General features: G+C 48.6%; 1 protein-coding gene across 8 annotated transcripts in view; it reads left to right on the top strand.

Moving 5' to 3' along the window:
• The window catches only part of Arnt2 (aryl hydrocarbon receptor nuclear translocator 2), a 162,929-nt gene that overhangs the window by 90,206 nt on the left and 58,513 nt on the right, over window positions 1–14,210 (top strand). For all 8 annotated transcript variants that reach the window (XM_076546471.1, XM_076546468.1, XM_076546478.1 and 5 more), the window contains 2 exons: window positions 7,710–7,812; window positions 13,899–13,964. In XM_076546471.1, the coding sequence (XP_076402586.1) occupies window positions 7,710–7,812; window positions 13,899–13,964 (169 nt within the window). The remainder of the gene's footprint in view (window positions 1–7,709; window positions 7,813–13,898; window positions 13,965–14,210) is intronic.

Below are 14,210 nucleotides of genomic sequence, written 5' to 3'. Positions count from 1 at the left end.
GTTTTTCATTAAAACTTTATTTACAAAAGCAGATGGTGGGCCAGATTTCAGCTGACCCCAGTTCTCAAGCATTTCCTGCTTTTTAACTATCTGAGAAAAATTATAGTTCAAAACATTAAGGTAGATGAGTGTCATTTTTATCCCCATTTCCTGGGTGTGGTAGTTTGAGTTTTCACTGTGACCGCATAGGTTCACAGGGAATAGCACTATTAGGAGGTGTGGCCTTTGTTGGAGGAAGTGTGTCACTGGGGGGTGGGCTTTGGGGTTTCAAATGCTCAAGCCAGGCCCAGTGTCACTTTCTCTTCCTATTGCCTGAGGATCTGGATGTAGAATTCTCAGCTACCTCTCCAGCACCATGTCTGCCTGCATGACTCCATGCTTCCCACCATAACAATAATGGACTTAACTTATAAACTGTAAGCCAGTCCCAGTTAAATGTTTTCCTTTATAAGAGTTGCCATGGTCGTGGCGTCTCTTCACATCAGTAAAACCCTAACTGAACACTGAAGTGTTGAGAATGAAGCTCACCATGATCTCTGGAGGTTTGGGATGAAGAGTTGTAAGGTTAGTCTAGTGATGCAGTGGTTGCATGGTGGAGAACTCATGCTACGCTGAAACATATACATAGGAATATGTACATTTGTACATACACATCTATTACCTGTATACAAACACATATCCACATGTGTAGACACAAATATACATATACACATATGCAAACACATGTGCACACATGTGTACATATATATACAAGCGCACACATATATGTATATGCATAAACATATGCATATAGGCACATGCATACATATACACATATGTATATACACACACAGATACAAACACCATACATATACACACATGAACACATACAGATATACACACAGCTATGCCAACATGTGCATATGCACACACGTACACACTTACAAATACATTCACACATGTACATATACACAAACACACATACATACACACATATATATGTGTGTGTGCATGCATGTGGACCAACATGAAAACATGCATGTGCATATAGATGTTCACCACAGCAATCTTACCATATGGAAAACTTGGGGATAACTTAAATGTTCAATAGTAAATTCTCCATGCAAAATAATATTATAAAACCATGAAAATGAGATTTGTTATAAAAACCTTTATTAGTTTATGCTAAGTGACATGAAGTGGGAAAATGTACCCACGAGACCTCAGCTAATTAAAATAAAGAGCAAGTATGTAGAGAAAAAGATTGACAGTAAGTACGCCTACATAAAACAAAAAGTGTGTGTTTTTCTCTGTAGAAGATTGTCTGGGATTTTACTTGATGGGTGTATGTATATATGGGTATGGGTGTGGGTGGGTGGTGGAATTTTTCTACAGTGATCGTGTTACTTACAGAACAGAAAAGCATCTCAGGAGAAAAATCCTAGACTAAGTTCATATAGCTCTCAGCCTGAGGCCAAGTTCTTCCTATTCTGAGGCTAGCTTGATATCCTGTCTCCCAGAGAAGCCAGGGGCAGAGGCTGGACCACACCAGAGGCCTTGGAAGACAAACCCTATTGTGGCTTTCTAGTCCATAAGTCTGTCCTCTCTGGGCTCACAAATCGTTGCCTAGAACCTGCCAACACTGCACTCTACACCCCCCCCCCCCGAGTGGACCCCTTACATAAATCAGATCTTCATAAAACCCTGTAAAGTAGGGATATGTGGCCCTATTTTCCAGCCCAAGAAACTGAGACTCAGAGAAAGTAAGTGACCTGTTCAAACTCCCATGCCTGCCACGTGGAGCAGCTCTGTCTTGGACCCTTCTGCTGTGTTCCTTTTGAAATACCATGCTCCACTGATCTCACTCACTGCCAGCTCTCTGTATAACAGGTCCAGGAAGAGATCTATTTCCAGATGTATTGGAAAGTGCCCGGGACTCCTGTGGTAAAGGCAGCTGTCACATGACTTGAGGCCTTCTAGCTTAGCTGACTGGGTGCCAGGGCCACAGAGAAGCTCCTCCTGTTTGTACTAGGAAATGGATGCCCGCAGGACTAGATGCTCTCAGAGTTCAGAGAACAGGAAAATGGCATGTATTAGTCACTTGACTCATCGCTGGGACAAAAGTGTTTAACAGAAGCAGCTTCGGAGAGGAGGGGCTTATGTTAGTTCACAGTTTGAGTCCATCATAGTGGTAAAATCATGGTGGGGTTCATGGTGGTAAAAGCATATGGCCTAGCTGCTAACACAATGGCCAGACCAGCAAACAGTCAGACCTGAAGCAGGGCCCGGCTATAACCCTCAAGACCGGCCTCCAATGGCCTGGGTCCCATGTCACAAAGACTTCCGAACATTCCCAGACAGCACTGTCAGCTGGGGAGCAAGTGTTCAAACACAAGAGCTGCGGAGGACGTGCCATATTCAAACCATAGCACGGGCAAACCAGACGGAGAGTGATAGCAGGTTGGAAAGCTGTGACGCAGTGATGCCACTGAGATCAGATTCCACGCGAGAAACAAGAGGCGTGACAACAAGGGAGGGGCCTCCTGGAGGAGACCAGAAGACTCCGGGTGCAGGGGACTGAGTACTGGGTGGAGGGATGTTAGGACATGGACTCGGAGACCCCAGGGCATGATGGCAGGGCTTGACGTGAGGAGAAAGAGAGTGATTTGCCAGATTCTAAAGTGAAAGAGGAAAGTTTGAGATATGGCTCAGGAGCAGAAGGCTTGCTGAGTCTGTGCAAAGTCCTGAACCCTGGCCCCAGCATCTCTAAAACAAACAAACAAAACCCGTTTTAAGTGGAGGAGGAAGGGGGACTGTTTCTGGAAGGCTGAAGTAACAGAGGGTGGCAGGGAGGCACAGCAGATGCAAGAAGAGAATCGGCGGCAGAGGTCTGAGGGTGAGAGAGAGCGAGTCTGTGTGTGCGTAAGCAAGAGCGTTCCGTCCCGGGGGACTGATACTCGGACAGCAAGAGGTCAGCCTGGTTCTTACTGAGGCATTGGCTGAGGGAGTCTCTGGGAAGGGCTGACTGTTCACAGGGCAGCTTGTTTCCAGGGGTGGGGCGGGCATTTAGAGGGCACAAAGAGACCCTAGGGAAGGAGAGAAGGGGGCAGGGACCAAGCATGAGGAAAACAGAGATGACTAGGGGGTCCAGCCAAGGAGAACAGGATGGAAGGCGAGAGGTGGGATGAGCCAGAGACACAGGTGTGAGAGAACAAGTCCTCCCACCTTGGGCTAGGGATGTTGCTCAGCAGGAGAGTGCTTGCCTAGCATGAGGAAGGCTCTGGGTTCAGTGCCCAGAACTTCAAGAAAACAAGTCATCCTGTCGGCGAGGAGGAGGATGGAGGTAGAGAAGGGATGCTGAAGAAGTCAGCACTGGCCTCGGCTGACTGCTGCCAGGTAGCTGTTGGGACTAGCCTGGGACATCCAAACCAGCCAGCCCCCAGGCTTCGTGGGTCAGAAGAGTTAAACATCAGCATAGGCTCCATGTTCATTCCTTCTAAAGTCCCATTATGAGCCAGCCCAAGCCCCAGGGCCTGTGAGCAGATACATTCATATCATCTCGCACTGGGATTCAGGACCCAGTGCCAGGCATGGCCACCTGCCTTCATAATCTCCACTGCTACAATTGTCAGATCCAGTTCCTACATCCCTCCCAGGAACACACCTACAAGACATGTCAAGCGTGCTTGCATTCCTGAGGAGCCTGGAGTCGGGGCTCACCGGGCCCAAGGAAACCCCAGAAGCACGTGGAGAAACAAACGTTGGGGGCAGTTGTCTCTCCGGGTCCCCACAGCAGCTCGTGGAGATGTGTTTATTCATGTCCTCCTGTTGCACCACGAGCGAACTTCGCAGCTGGGATTTATTTTCAGAGCGCTCTGGAATCTGACAGACCCGCCTGCCTCCTGCTTCGCAGCTGAAACCTTTTGCCATTTGGTTGATGATAAAGCAAGTGACGGTTTACACTAAAAGGGGCTGGAAAAGATGCTGTCTGTGAGTGAGACAGGCAGGTGTCAGAACCGGAGGAGCAGACTGCAGCACAGTCAGCAGAGTGCCAGCTCCGCTCTGCAAGATCACTCAGCTTTCAAGTTCAGTGTTGCCTCCAGAGGGAGCTGAAGTCTGGGTGCACACCTTGCTTAGAGGTGTCCCTCTGCTATGGATAAGATGGAGGTTCTGTATAGATGGTGTCAGTATGGAGCATGCAGCTACAGAGCTGTGCTCCACATCTGCAGAGAAGGCGGCCATGTCCCAGAGCACTGCAGGGGTGAGGAGAGCAAGCTGATCAGGCCCAGTCCAGAGCCATGTTTGCCAAACGGTCCCAATACAGTACCAGAGAGCCAGCTCCAGAAAGCACAGCATGCCTCAGGAGTGCAGTCCAGGGAGGTGACCGCCTGGGTTGCACATACTTATCCTCCTCCATCTCATTCCTCCTTTAGCTCACCAAGCCCAAACTGGGGGAAGGTATTTCTCGACGCCCTTCTCTTTCTAGTAAGAGGGACTCACTTACCTGACCCTGAAGGAGGGGCCTCTCAGGCCACTTTCTCATACTGTGTTCATTGCATTTATCTCTGTGTGAAAGTCTATTCTCTCCTATCCTAGTCCATTGCTTTCTATTTGGATCCATAGTCTCTCTCCCACCAGTAGTAATGGCCTTCTGTGTGCTTGGGTCAGTGAATTGTCAGTGCTGAATGACTATTTGTGATCACTGAGGTAACAAGCGGGTGTCATGATGTAATGCTTGGGGTCAGTCAAGGAGAGGGGGTGCTGCTTGGGGCCAAGGGAGTAGCCAGGAGCACACTGGGGAGCCATGAACTGCACCAAGTAGCCAGGCCCCAGGCAGAGCTGAGGAGGGTCATGAGGTGAGCAGAGGCCATACTATACTTTTATACTGGGGTATGGGATGTGTATATTGGAGACCATTGGTGGGGAGCATGAGAGATTTTTCAAGAAAAGGTATGGCTGCGTTTAAGACTCCCATGTTCACTGTCAGTTACTCCACCTTGCTTCTTTCTCCTTGAACCTTGATGTAGGCTGGCAGCCATCAAGCCCCAGCAGTCTTGTCTCCATCCCCCAATACCCCTGGGGTTACAGACATATATGGCCATGCCCAGCTATTTTACATGGGTTCTGAGGTCTGCAATTGGACTCTCCAGCTTGCACAGCAAGTATTCTTTCCCACTGAGCCACCTCTCCAGTCCCTCATGCTCTTCAGTGGAGGATTTGAGCAGTTGAGTAGTAGGGGTGAAGACCACGGAGAAAGGGCAGCTTTGGAGGGAAAACACATTTGTTTGCACCTGTGAGTGTTAAAATGTCTGTGATGCCTAAGAGACAGCTGGTCTCATTGAAGCACCTAAGAGGGGTCCGGCTGCCTGGTGCTTGTCCAGCGTGCTGAGAAAGACTGGTCATGGTACGAGAGCAATGACAGTGGGTTCTGTAGTGAGGGAAGAGGGAGGACTGAACTCTGACTCCAACGGAGAAAAACAGAAACGCAGAACCAGAGAAGGGGTGAGGACTAATTGGGTGGGGAATTACTAAGAATAAACATTAGAGTAAAGAGAATTCTTGCTAGACCCACTCAGCAGAATTCTTGTTGAATTCAGGCCACCGTGATGATATCAATGGAGGCCAGATACTGAGGGTGGAGATTCTGCCCAATGGTGTTACTCAGCTTCCCACTACTATGATAAAATACCTGGCATAATTATTAAAGATAAAATGTTTGTTTTGGCTCTTGGCTTTGGAGGTTCCAGTCAGGGAATGGCAGTCTGGGCCTCTGATGGGGTGTGAAATGGCAGTGTGTGTGTGTGTGTGTGTGTGTGTGTGTGTGTGTGTGTGTTGCTTCAAAGCATACCTGCCTAGCTCACAAGCTAGGTCACGTAAGGAAGAATAGCCCATGGTCCCACAATCATCAGGAGCACACCCTCGGTGACCTAAGGACCATCTACTAGGCCCCACTTTAAAGGTTCCCCATATTCAATAATGCCATTTTGGGGACCAAATGTTGAAGACATGGACCTTTGAGGTCACTTGTGCAAACTTATAACATTGGTTTACCTTAAGGAGTCTTTCCAAAACCATACCCTTCGTGCCAGAAGGGGAAGCCCAAAGCTGAGCCCAGTTTAAGAGAGGAGACTCGGGGCTTCTGTAGAGTTTTTGTTAAAAGGGAGTGTCTTTGACCTCTGGAGATGGGTGTCATGATGCCACCAGTCTGCAGGAGGTAGTAGAGCAAGTGTCACCAAAGATCTCTTCAGGGAGATGGAAAAGAGGAGGTCCAAAGCCCAGCACCAACAGAGGGTAAGGGCTGAGGAAGGGGAGCCTCCCCTGCAAATGAGGAGCCAGCTAGAAGTCTTGGTGTTCCTGGGCAAGAATATTATCAGGGTCCTCTTGAAGAGAGGGATAAAGAGGAAACAGGCCAAGGCATATATTTTACAATTGGCATGGAGATTTCCTGTGGCCTGAACTGGGTGGTATCCAGGGAGCTGTAGGGTAAAGGCAGGTTGCAGGGGTCCACCCCTGGGAGAAGGCCAAATTATAGACCATGAGTGTAGATAGAGCAGTCTGCCTGCCAATGAAGAGAGAAGCTAGGATCTTCTGGGTCATATGCTCTCTTCTCTGTCATTAAAGAGTTGTGACGTTGTTTATACCTGGAGGCTGTAGACAGCAGAGAATGGAGACATTGGAAATGCCTGAATGGGAAGGGATCAAGGGATAGAAAAAATCTCACTGGTGTCAGAGATGTATGTGGAGATTCTGAAATATTTCTTCCCTTAAACTGAGAGTAAGATGGGTGAGTGAGGCCAGGGAGGCAGAAGGCAGGCTGTGTGCACTAGGGAGAGAGAAGGACAGAGACACTGTCTAGCTCTCTGGCTTAGATTGGAGTTTCTGGAGCCACTCCTGCTGATGTTGGGAGCCTGTTTTGGAAGGAGCTAGTGAAGCTGCCCTGTAGCTGCATAGTTAACTGCTGATGATGCAGCTCCACCAGCAAAGGACTTGAAATAGCTGCTAGGGGAGAAGACACTAGGTCACGGGCATCCAGAGGTGACCTCTAAGACTTTGGCATGAATAAAACTGCACAAGGAGTGTATGTATACAATGACAAGAAAAGATGGAGGAAATGGAGCCCCTAAAGGGAGAAAGAACTCACAGGGAAAGAGCAGAGGAGCCAGGAAGTCGTGAGAAGTCCAGGTTGGGAGGGCTGCTTGTTTATTTAAGACGTAATCTCCCTGTGCATCCCTAACTTGCCTGGAACTCACTATATAAACCAGGCTGACCTTGAGCATTCCGAGATCCACCTGCTGCTGCCTTCTGAGCACCAGCATTACAGGGGAGTGCTCCCATGCCTGGCTTGGTAGGGTTTTTAAAAGAGAAGTTCAGCAAAGCAGCCAGATCAAATAAAGGAAAGATGTGTTTTGGATTTAGCCATGGGGAAGTTGTCGGTCACCTTGGCAAAGGCTGTTGTCATGGGGTTGGGGAGGAGGTGGCCAGACTGGAGTGACTTGAGGCTCAGGAATCCAGCAATACAGCTGACAAGTAGAGATTGCACTGAAGAAAACAAGGCCTTGTGAACCGTATGGACTCCATGTCTCTATGAGACTCTGCCAAAGAACACTGGGGGTGCCGAGAAAATAGTCTGTTCAGCTGTGCCCAGCTTGTCCTGGCGTGGCAGAGCCATGGAGACCTGCCCCTTCCTCCCCAGCTCTAATCTCACACACTACTGTGCTTCTCTCCCTCAGGCCGCATCCTGGACCTGAAGACTGGGACAGTGAAGAAGGAAGGCCAGCAGTCATCCATGCGCATGTGCATGGGCTCCCGGCGCTCCTTCATCTGCAGGATGAGGTTTGTGGGTGGGCAGAGGCCAAGGCCAGGGGAATCACTTGACCTTGTGCTCTCAACGTCAGACGAGAAATACACCCCAGTTCTTGACCCATCATGGGAATGCTCCCCTTCTGTCTCCTATACGGCCCAGTAATTCACCATTCCCCACCCATTCTGTTCTCACACCTTTGTGTGCTGCGTTCTTCTCTTCTTGTTTTTTTTTTTTTTTTTTTTTTTTTTTTTTTTGGTTTTTCGAGACAGGGTTTCTCTGTGTAGCTTTGCGCCTTTCCTGGAACTCACTTGGTAGTCCTGGCTGGCCTCAAACTCACAGAGATCCGCCTGGCTCTGCCTCCCGAGTACTGGGATTAAAGGCGTGCGCCACCACCGCCCGGCTTGTTTTTGTTTTTTAATGTAGCCATAGTTAGGGCTGGAATTTGTTGTATAGAGTAGGCTGGCCTGTAACTCGCAAAAAATCCTTCTGCCTCTGCCTCAAAGGTGCTGGAATTAAAGGAGTACCCAACCACACTTTTAATAACCCTGCTCACTGTAATAACCCTGCTCCAGTGTAATAACCCTGCCCCACTGTAATAACCCTGCTCACTGTAATAACCCTGCTCCACTGTAATAACCCTGCTCCTCTATACTCTTGATTTTTTCCCCTGAACATCCTTTGAGGCCTTTCACACATCTTGCCTCTCCAGATTCTGTATTCCTCAATATGGTTTGTATTGAAACCACTGATTCTGAGCTTATTCTTATATTTCCTATAACAACTCACACCTTTTAAACGGGTCCCCAACTATTATTGATTAGACTTTTTGTTTATTTTGATCTTATTTTGTGTTTTTGAGGCAAGGACTCATGTGTCCCAGGTTGGCATCAAACTCATGTAGCTGCAGATGACTTTGAAGTTCTGGTCTTCCTGTATTCACTTCCTAAGTGCTAAGACAAGGAGGTGGGCCACCATGCTTGGTTTATATGGCATAGGAGTTCCAGGACTTCCTTTATGGTAGGCAAACACTCTACTGACTGAGCCACTTTCCAAGCCCCATTGATTTGTATTTAAAATGTAAATGGTTTGGCTTCATGCTTCAGTTATATCATCCTAAGGATAGAGACTGTGGTTTATACATCTTTAATTTTTTTTCTTTTTTGAGATGGCCACTTATGTAGCCCAGTCTAGCATCCACTCTTGATCCTCCTGTCTCAGCTTCCTGAGGGCTGGGATTACAAGCTTGAGCCACCTTTGCCCAGATGATTTATGACTCTTTGCACCTCCTTGACTTTCAATAGAATGTTTTATATACAGTTATTGCTTGAAGTCATGGAAGAATGGGTCCACAACTCCTCACCATCAGCAAAATCTGAAAGGGAAAGAGAGAGAGAAAGAGGGGAGGAGAGAGGATTGCTTTGGTTCTTTGCAGAGAAAAAGAAAGGTCAAGGCAGCATTTTGCATCATTAAGGTGATAATAAGGAATGAGACATATATCTTGCAGACATCTAATAGCACATGCAGCGAGCCACATGTAGGGTATAAAATAATGAGATAGGTCAGATATGAGACTATGTCCTGTCCTGTTGGAGAAGCGGGGTGCCATCACTAAGATGGGAAAGATGCCTGGGAGCTCCTTCAGGGTGAAGGGGAGTAGTCATCCTTTCTAGACTGAGGTGCCAACCAGACAACTCGGTGGAAAAGATGAGGGGCCAATCGGGTGTACAACTCCAGAACCCAGAGGAAATTCTAGGACTGAAGATGGACTCAGGGACCAATGTTGAGATGGCAGCTGAGCTGGGCGACAGTCACCGGAAGGCAACGGAGAGAGGACAGCAGAGGACAGCACTTGGGGCCCTGCTCCCCCAATGGCAGAAAGCTGAGTTGAGCATCCAGGCAGATGGGAGGGAACCAGAGGGAGCTAAGGAAGTATCTGAAATGCCACTACTGAGTCCCAGATGCAAGATCTGAGGCTTTAAGGCTACTCCTCAGAGTGAGAAGCAGAAGCTGGAGCTACAGGCAGGCAAGCAAGACTCAGTCTTCCACCCAGCCCGCCCTGGAATGCGTTTGTCCTAGGGCTGTCTTTAAACACCTCTCCTGACCAGTGTGGGACTCTGCATCCATCTTGGTTTAGCACAGCCTTGCCTTCACCATTAGCCTTGTCCTCTCCCCTTCAGGCTGTGAGATCTTACTGAGCTGCCCATCCCAAGCCAAGCACAGCAGAGCCACTGGCTAATGTCACTTTTACTTGGTTATCTGCTGCCAGATGTGACTGAACACTTGCACATCTGTGGGTACTATAACATTCCAAGAAGAAAATGCTTTAAAATGAGTATTTATTCTTCCTGATTCGACGTCATCTGTGTGCGTCTTAGCAAAATCTATTTCTGTTGGCTGGAGAGATAGCTCTATAATTTAAAAAAGAAAAAAAAATAGCCTAGCATGGTGGTGTGTGCACTTGTAATCCCATTGACGGGGAGGTGGAGACAGGCAGACTCCTGGAGCTTGCTGCCTACTGGGCAAATCCTATGTGAGAGAGACCATGTCTAAGAAAAGCAAGTGCATGACACTAGAGGAAAAACAGATAAGGTTGTCCTCTGGCCTCCACACAGACGTGTGTATATCTGAACACATGTGCCTGTATAGATGTATACACACACACACACACACACAAAGGGAGACACAGAGAGAGACAAGAAAAGAGGGAAGAGAGAGAAACCTACAAGTCATCTCACCAATGTTGCCTGCTCCTTACCCCTAGGAGGGTCTACAGAACCCTCTTTTACAAAACACCGCTTTAGAGTCCTGGTGAGAGAGAGAGCTGTTATTTTCCCTGCATCTGCTCCTCTCCAGGCTGAACACTGGACCTCTTCCAGAGAGCCCTGACAAGGTGACAAGAAGGCACTGGAGTGACAGTGCATAAATGATCTCTCTGACTTAGGATGGAGTCTCACTGGCTGCCTGCTTTGTGTTTCGAGTGAGCTGGACCCAGGACTCATGCACAGCCTCCAGCCAGAAACAAACTATTATCAGCTAATGTCACAGCAGGGGCCTCTTGACCGAGCTTGGGGACGGTTAGTCAGCCCAACTGATATAAATTCTTAATTAGCCGCATGAATGAAGTGCTTGGAGGCATCGTAGCACACCATTTCTATTAGCAGGTAGAGCGCCACTGTCACCGCCCAGATTGCTCCATCTCTCGGAGCCCAGGCACACCTCCAGACCGGGTCCTCAGAGTTGCTCATGAGAGTATGAGCCCGTGCTACCTGGACTGGCTGGACAGATGTGCAGCCCCTTTTGATCTGCCTAGAGCATGACATCATCAACAAAGCAACTCAGTTTCCTCAGGACACTGGGCACAGTCTGCCAGGAAGGGGCAGAGGGCCCTGTTGGCATCCCTGGGTGGCAGTGTCACAGATTGATCCTGCTATGAAAGTGACTCCAGTGCGGGCAGCTCGCCAAGGTCTCAGAACATAATTGGACTTTTTTTTTTTTTTTGCATGTTGCAAATGAAGACATCCAGGCTGGCACTTGTCATGTAGTTGGGAAATGGAAATGCACTTAGCAAATGGATCTGCCAAGTGGTGGCCAGAGCCTGGATGCTTGATGCCTGGGATGCTGAGAGAATCATTAAGAAGTGGTCAGGGAGATCCTGCCATTGTGGAGAGAGCTTCATCCCCAGGGCCCCACAGATGGGCCCCCAGGCAGACCTGATTCTCTGCCTGTGGGTCCCCTGTCTCCACTCTCTCTCTCTTGCCATCAGCAGGCTTCCAGCAGTGTGGTTATTCCTGAGCCAGCCCTGGTAGGGGAGGGGTATCCACAATGCGGTGCTCAAGCCTAGGAAGATGCTACCGTTCCTGCAGCTGTTGGCATCTGTTTTGAGTTGGTGTCTCTGCTCAGGCCTGAACAGACATCACCCTCTGCCGTCATCACCCTCCTCCTTTCCACAAAGCCACCGGCTCCCCTGACGTGATCTGTGGGACCAAGGATAGCTAGGCTTCTTCTCCCTTAGTCTTTCTGCAACTCTCTAGTACTAAGGGATTGTGAAACGGTTCTCATGCATGTTAGAAGTCGGCCAAACTCTCCTTCTAATGGCAACCACAAGTCCAACGCAGGCAAGCCCACTTCTGCCCTTTGGAAGGATATCATCCATGGGGCTTCTCCGAGTAAACATTTAGAGCAGTTGAGAACCATCTACTTGATAGCAGGGTTACCCTTCAGGGCATGGAGGGAATAGAAAGTGAGCAGGGGAGAAATTTTACAAGTGCTGGTCCTAGGTATCTTTTGTATCACTTGGTGCTTGACAGCAGCATGTGGTAGCGGGCAGGAGCAGCCGTGGGAGGCATCTTCTAGTGTTATGGCTTTTGTGCAGGCCTTGGGTAAAAGGATCCTTAGCCTTGCAGGTGTTAAAGCTCATGTGCTGGTCTAAGATACTGAGATTCCTCAGCTCTCGGCTACAGCTGGCATTACGGTTTCCAGGCGATCTAGGTATCGTATTCGCCAGCCTTTGATAACAGCAGGTGTTACAGCTCCCAGGCATGAGGTGCTGAGGCTCTCGACCTTAAAAGCTTGACTGCTATAAAATTCTTCCAACAACAAGGCCCACAGTCTCTCTTCACTCTGCAGGCTTCTTTTTTTTTTTTTTTTTTTTTTTTGGTTTTTTGAGACAGGGTTTCTCTGTGTAGCTTTTGGAGCCTGTCCTGGAACTCACTTGGTAGCCCAGGCTGGCCTCGAACTCACAGAGATCCGCCTGCCTCTGCCTCCCGAGTGCTGGGATTAAAGGCGTGCGCCACCACCACCCGGCTTCACTCTGCAGGCTTCTAACCGGCTGGCCGCTGTCAAGTAGCTGGCCGCCCCGCCACTTACGCAGCTCAGCCCACTGGTGGCTTAGCTGTGGCGGCCCCTAATGCTCTCCTGCCTCTGCCTTCACCATTGTTCTGCTCTCTCTGCTACTTCTTCTGTATGTCACCAGCTCAGACTGTAGTAATAAAAAAAAGTAATTAAGACGACGACAACAACAACAAAAAAGTAATTAAGAAAAGACTGTTCCAGAAGAGCTGTTCTCTCGGCTTGATGGAATAGCAGAAAAGACAGCACGGGAGAATGTCCCCCAGATGGCTCACAAAGTGGGCTGAAGAGTCTGCTTAGGTAGCCAAAGAGGGTATTCACATCAGTCATAGCGATCGGTGTATGCAAATGCAGGCTAGTGTTGGCCCCCAGTCACAGGCTAACTCCTCAAGTTCCGGTCCTTCTAGTCATCAGAAGTGCTCCCCTCCTGGCTCAGGTAGAAATAGCTGTAGGGTCATCTAGAGTTCACCCAGGCTTTTAACAGTTAAACATTCCTGTAAGAAACTATTTCGAATAGCTCTGGCTAGGGCCACACCTCCGCAAATGGTTTTTACAAGGTGTCTATGAAGTGTTCAGAGCGGCCAGTGCACACATAAGGGTACTCTGACCGACTGTTGGACTGATATTCCTTTTGCTCAAGGTAGTCAGCGATGCAAGAGGAAGTCCAATGGCCGTGGATGGAAAAGTTTAATTGCCCCTGTCCATGTCTCAACATCTTTATTTATAAGAAAGCGAATGTCAGAAAGAGTGTTTGCAAATTAAAGAATTCATCATATATGTTGATAATAGGCCCAGTCAGTCAAATATTTGCCTTGTAAGGCCTGGGTTTGATCTCCAGAGTCCATGCGAAAAATAAAAAACAAACAAACAAACAAACAAAAACTGGGTATGGTGGCACACCTTAGTGATCCTAGCGTCAGAGATGGAAAACCAGGAGGGTCCCTGGGGCTCAGCCACCATCCAGCCTCACTTGGTAAGCTGCAGGCCAGTGAGTGAGATTATCTCAAAAGAAAAGATGGAATGGCACCTGAGGTATCCTCTGACCTCCATGTGTATGTGCATACACATGCACCTGCACCCCCACACACATGTGCACCTGCACACACTTGAGCACACACAAAGAGCTTACACTAATAGTGATTTTTAACAGCACTTAATGCTCTCCTAATGCTTTGGGGTGAGGTGGGTCCCCCTTGTCTCAGCAGCACCATCAGTTTTGTGTATTTACTGCATCCCCATCGATTCTAACACATGCGTTGACTCTTAGGTGCGGAAATGCTCCCTTAGACCACCTGCCTTTGAACAGAATAACCACCATGCGGAAAAGGTTCAGGTGGGCATCCCTTTCTTTGATGTACTTGGGGAGTGTGTGAGCAGATGGCAGGATGGCCCCACACTGGGGAACAGTTCAGCTTGAAGAGGGGCTAAGTGTAGAGGACCAGGAGGGTGCGTGTCAGGGTGGCACTGTAAGAACCGGGAGTTGGGCGGGCGGAATTCGTGTGTGATGTTCAGGCCCTGTTGGAGGATGGGAGTCAGGGTGGTAGGAAATCAAGATTTAGAACCACAAAGGAAACAAGAG

This window comes from Peromyscus maniculatus, chromosome 1, assembly GCF_049852395.1.
Source record: "Peromyscus maniculatus bairdii isolate BWxNUB_F1_BW_parent chromosome 1, HU_Pman_BW_mat_3.1, whole genome shotgun sequence".
Taxonomy (NCBI): Eukaryota; Metazoa; Chordata; class Mammalia; order Rodentia; family Cricetidae; genus Peromyscus; species Peromyscus maniculatus.
The sequence above is the reverse complement of the archived record's forward strand: the minus strand, read 5'-3'. Positions and strand labels throughout refer to the sequence as shown.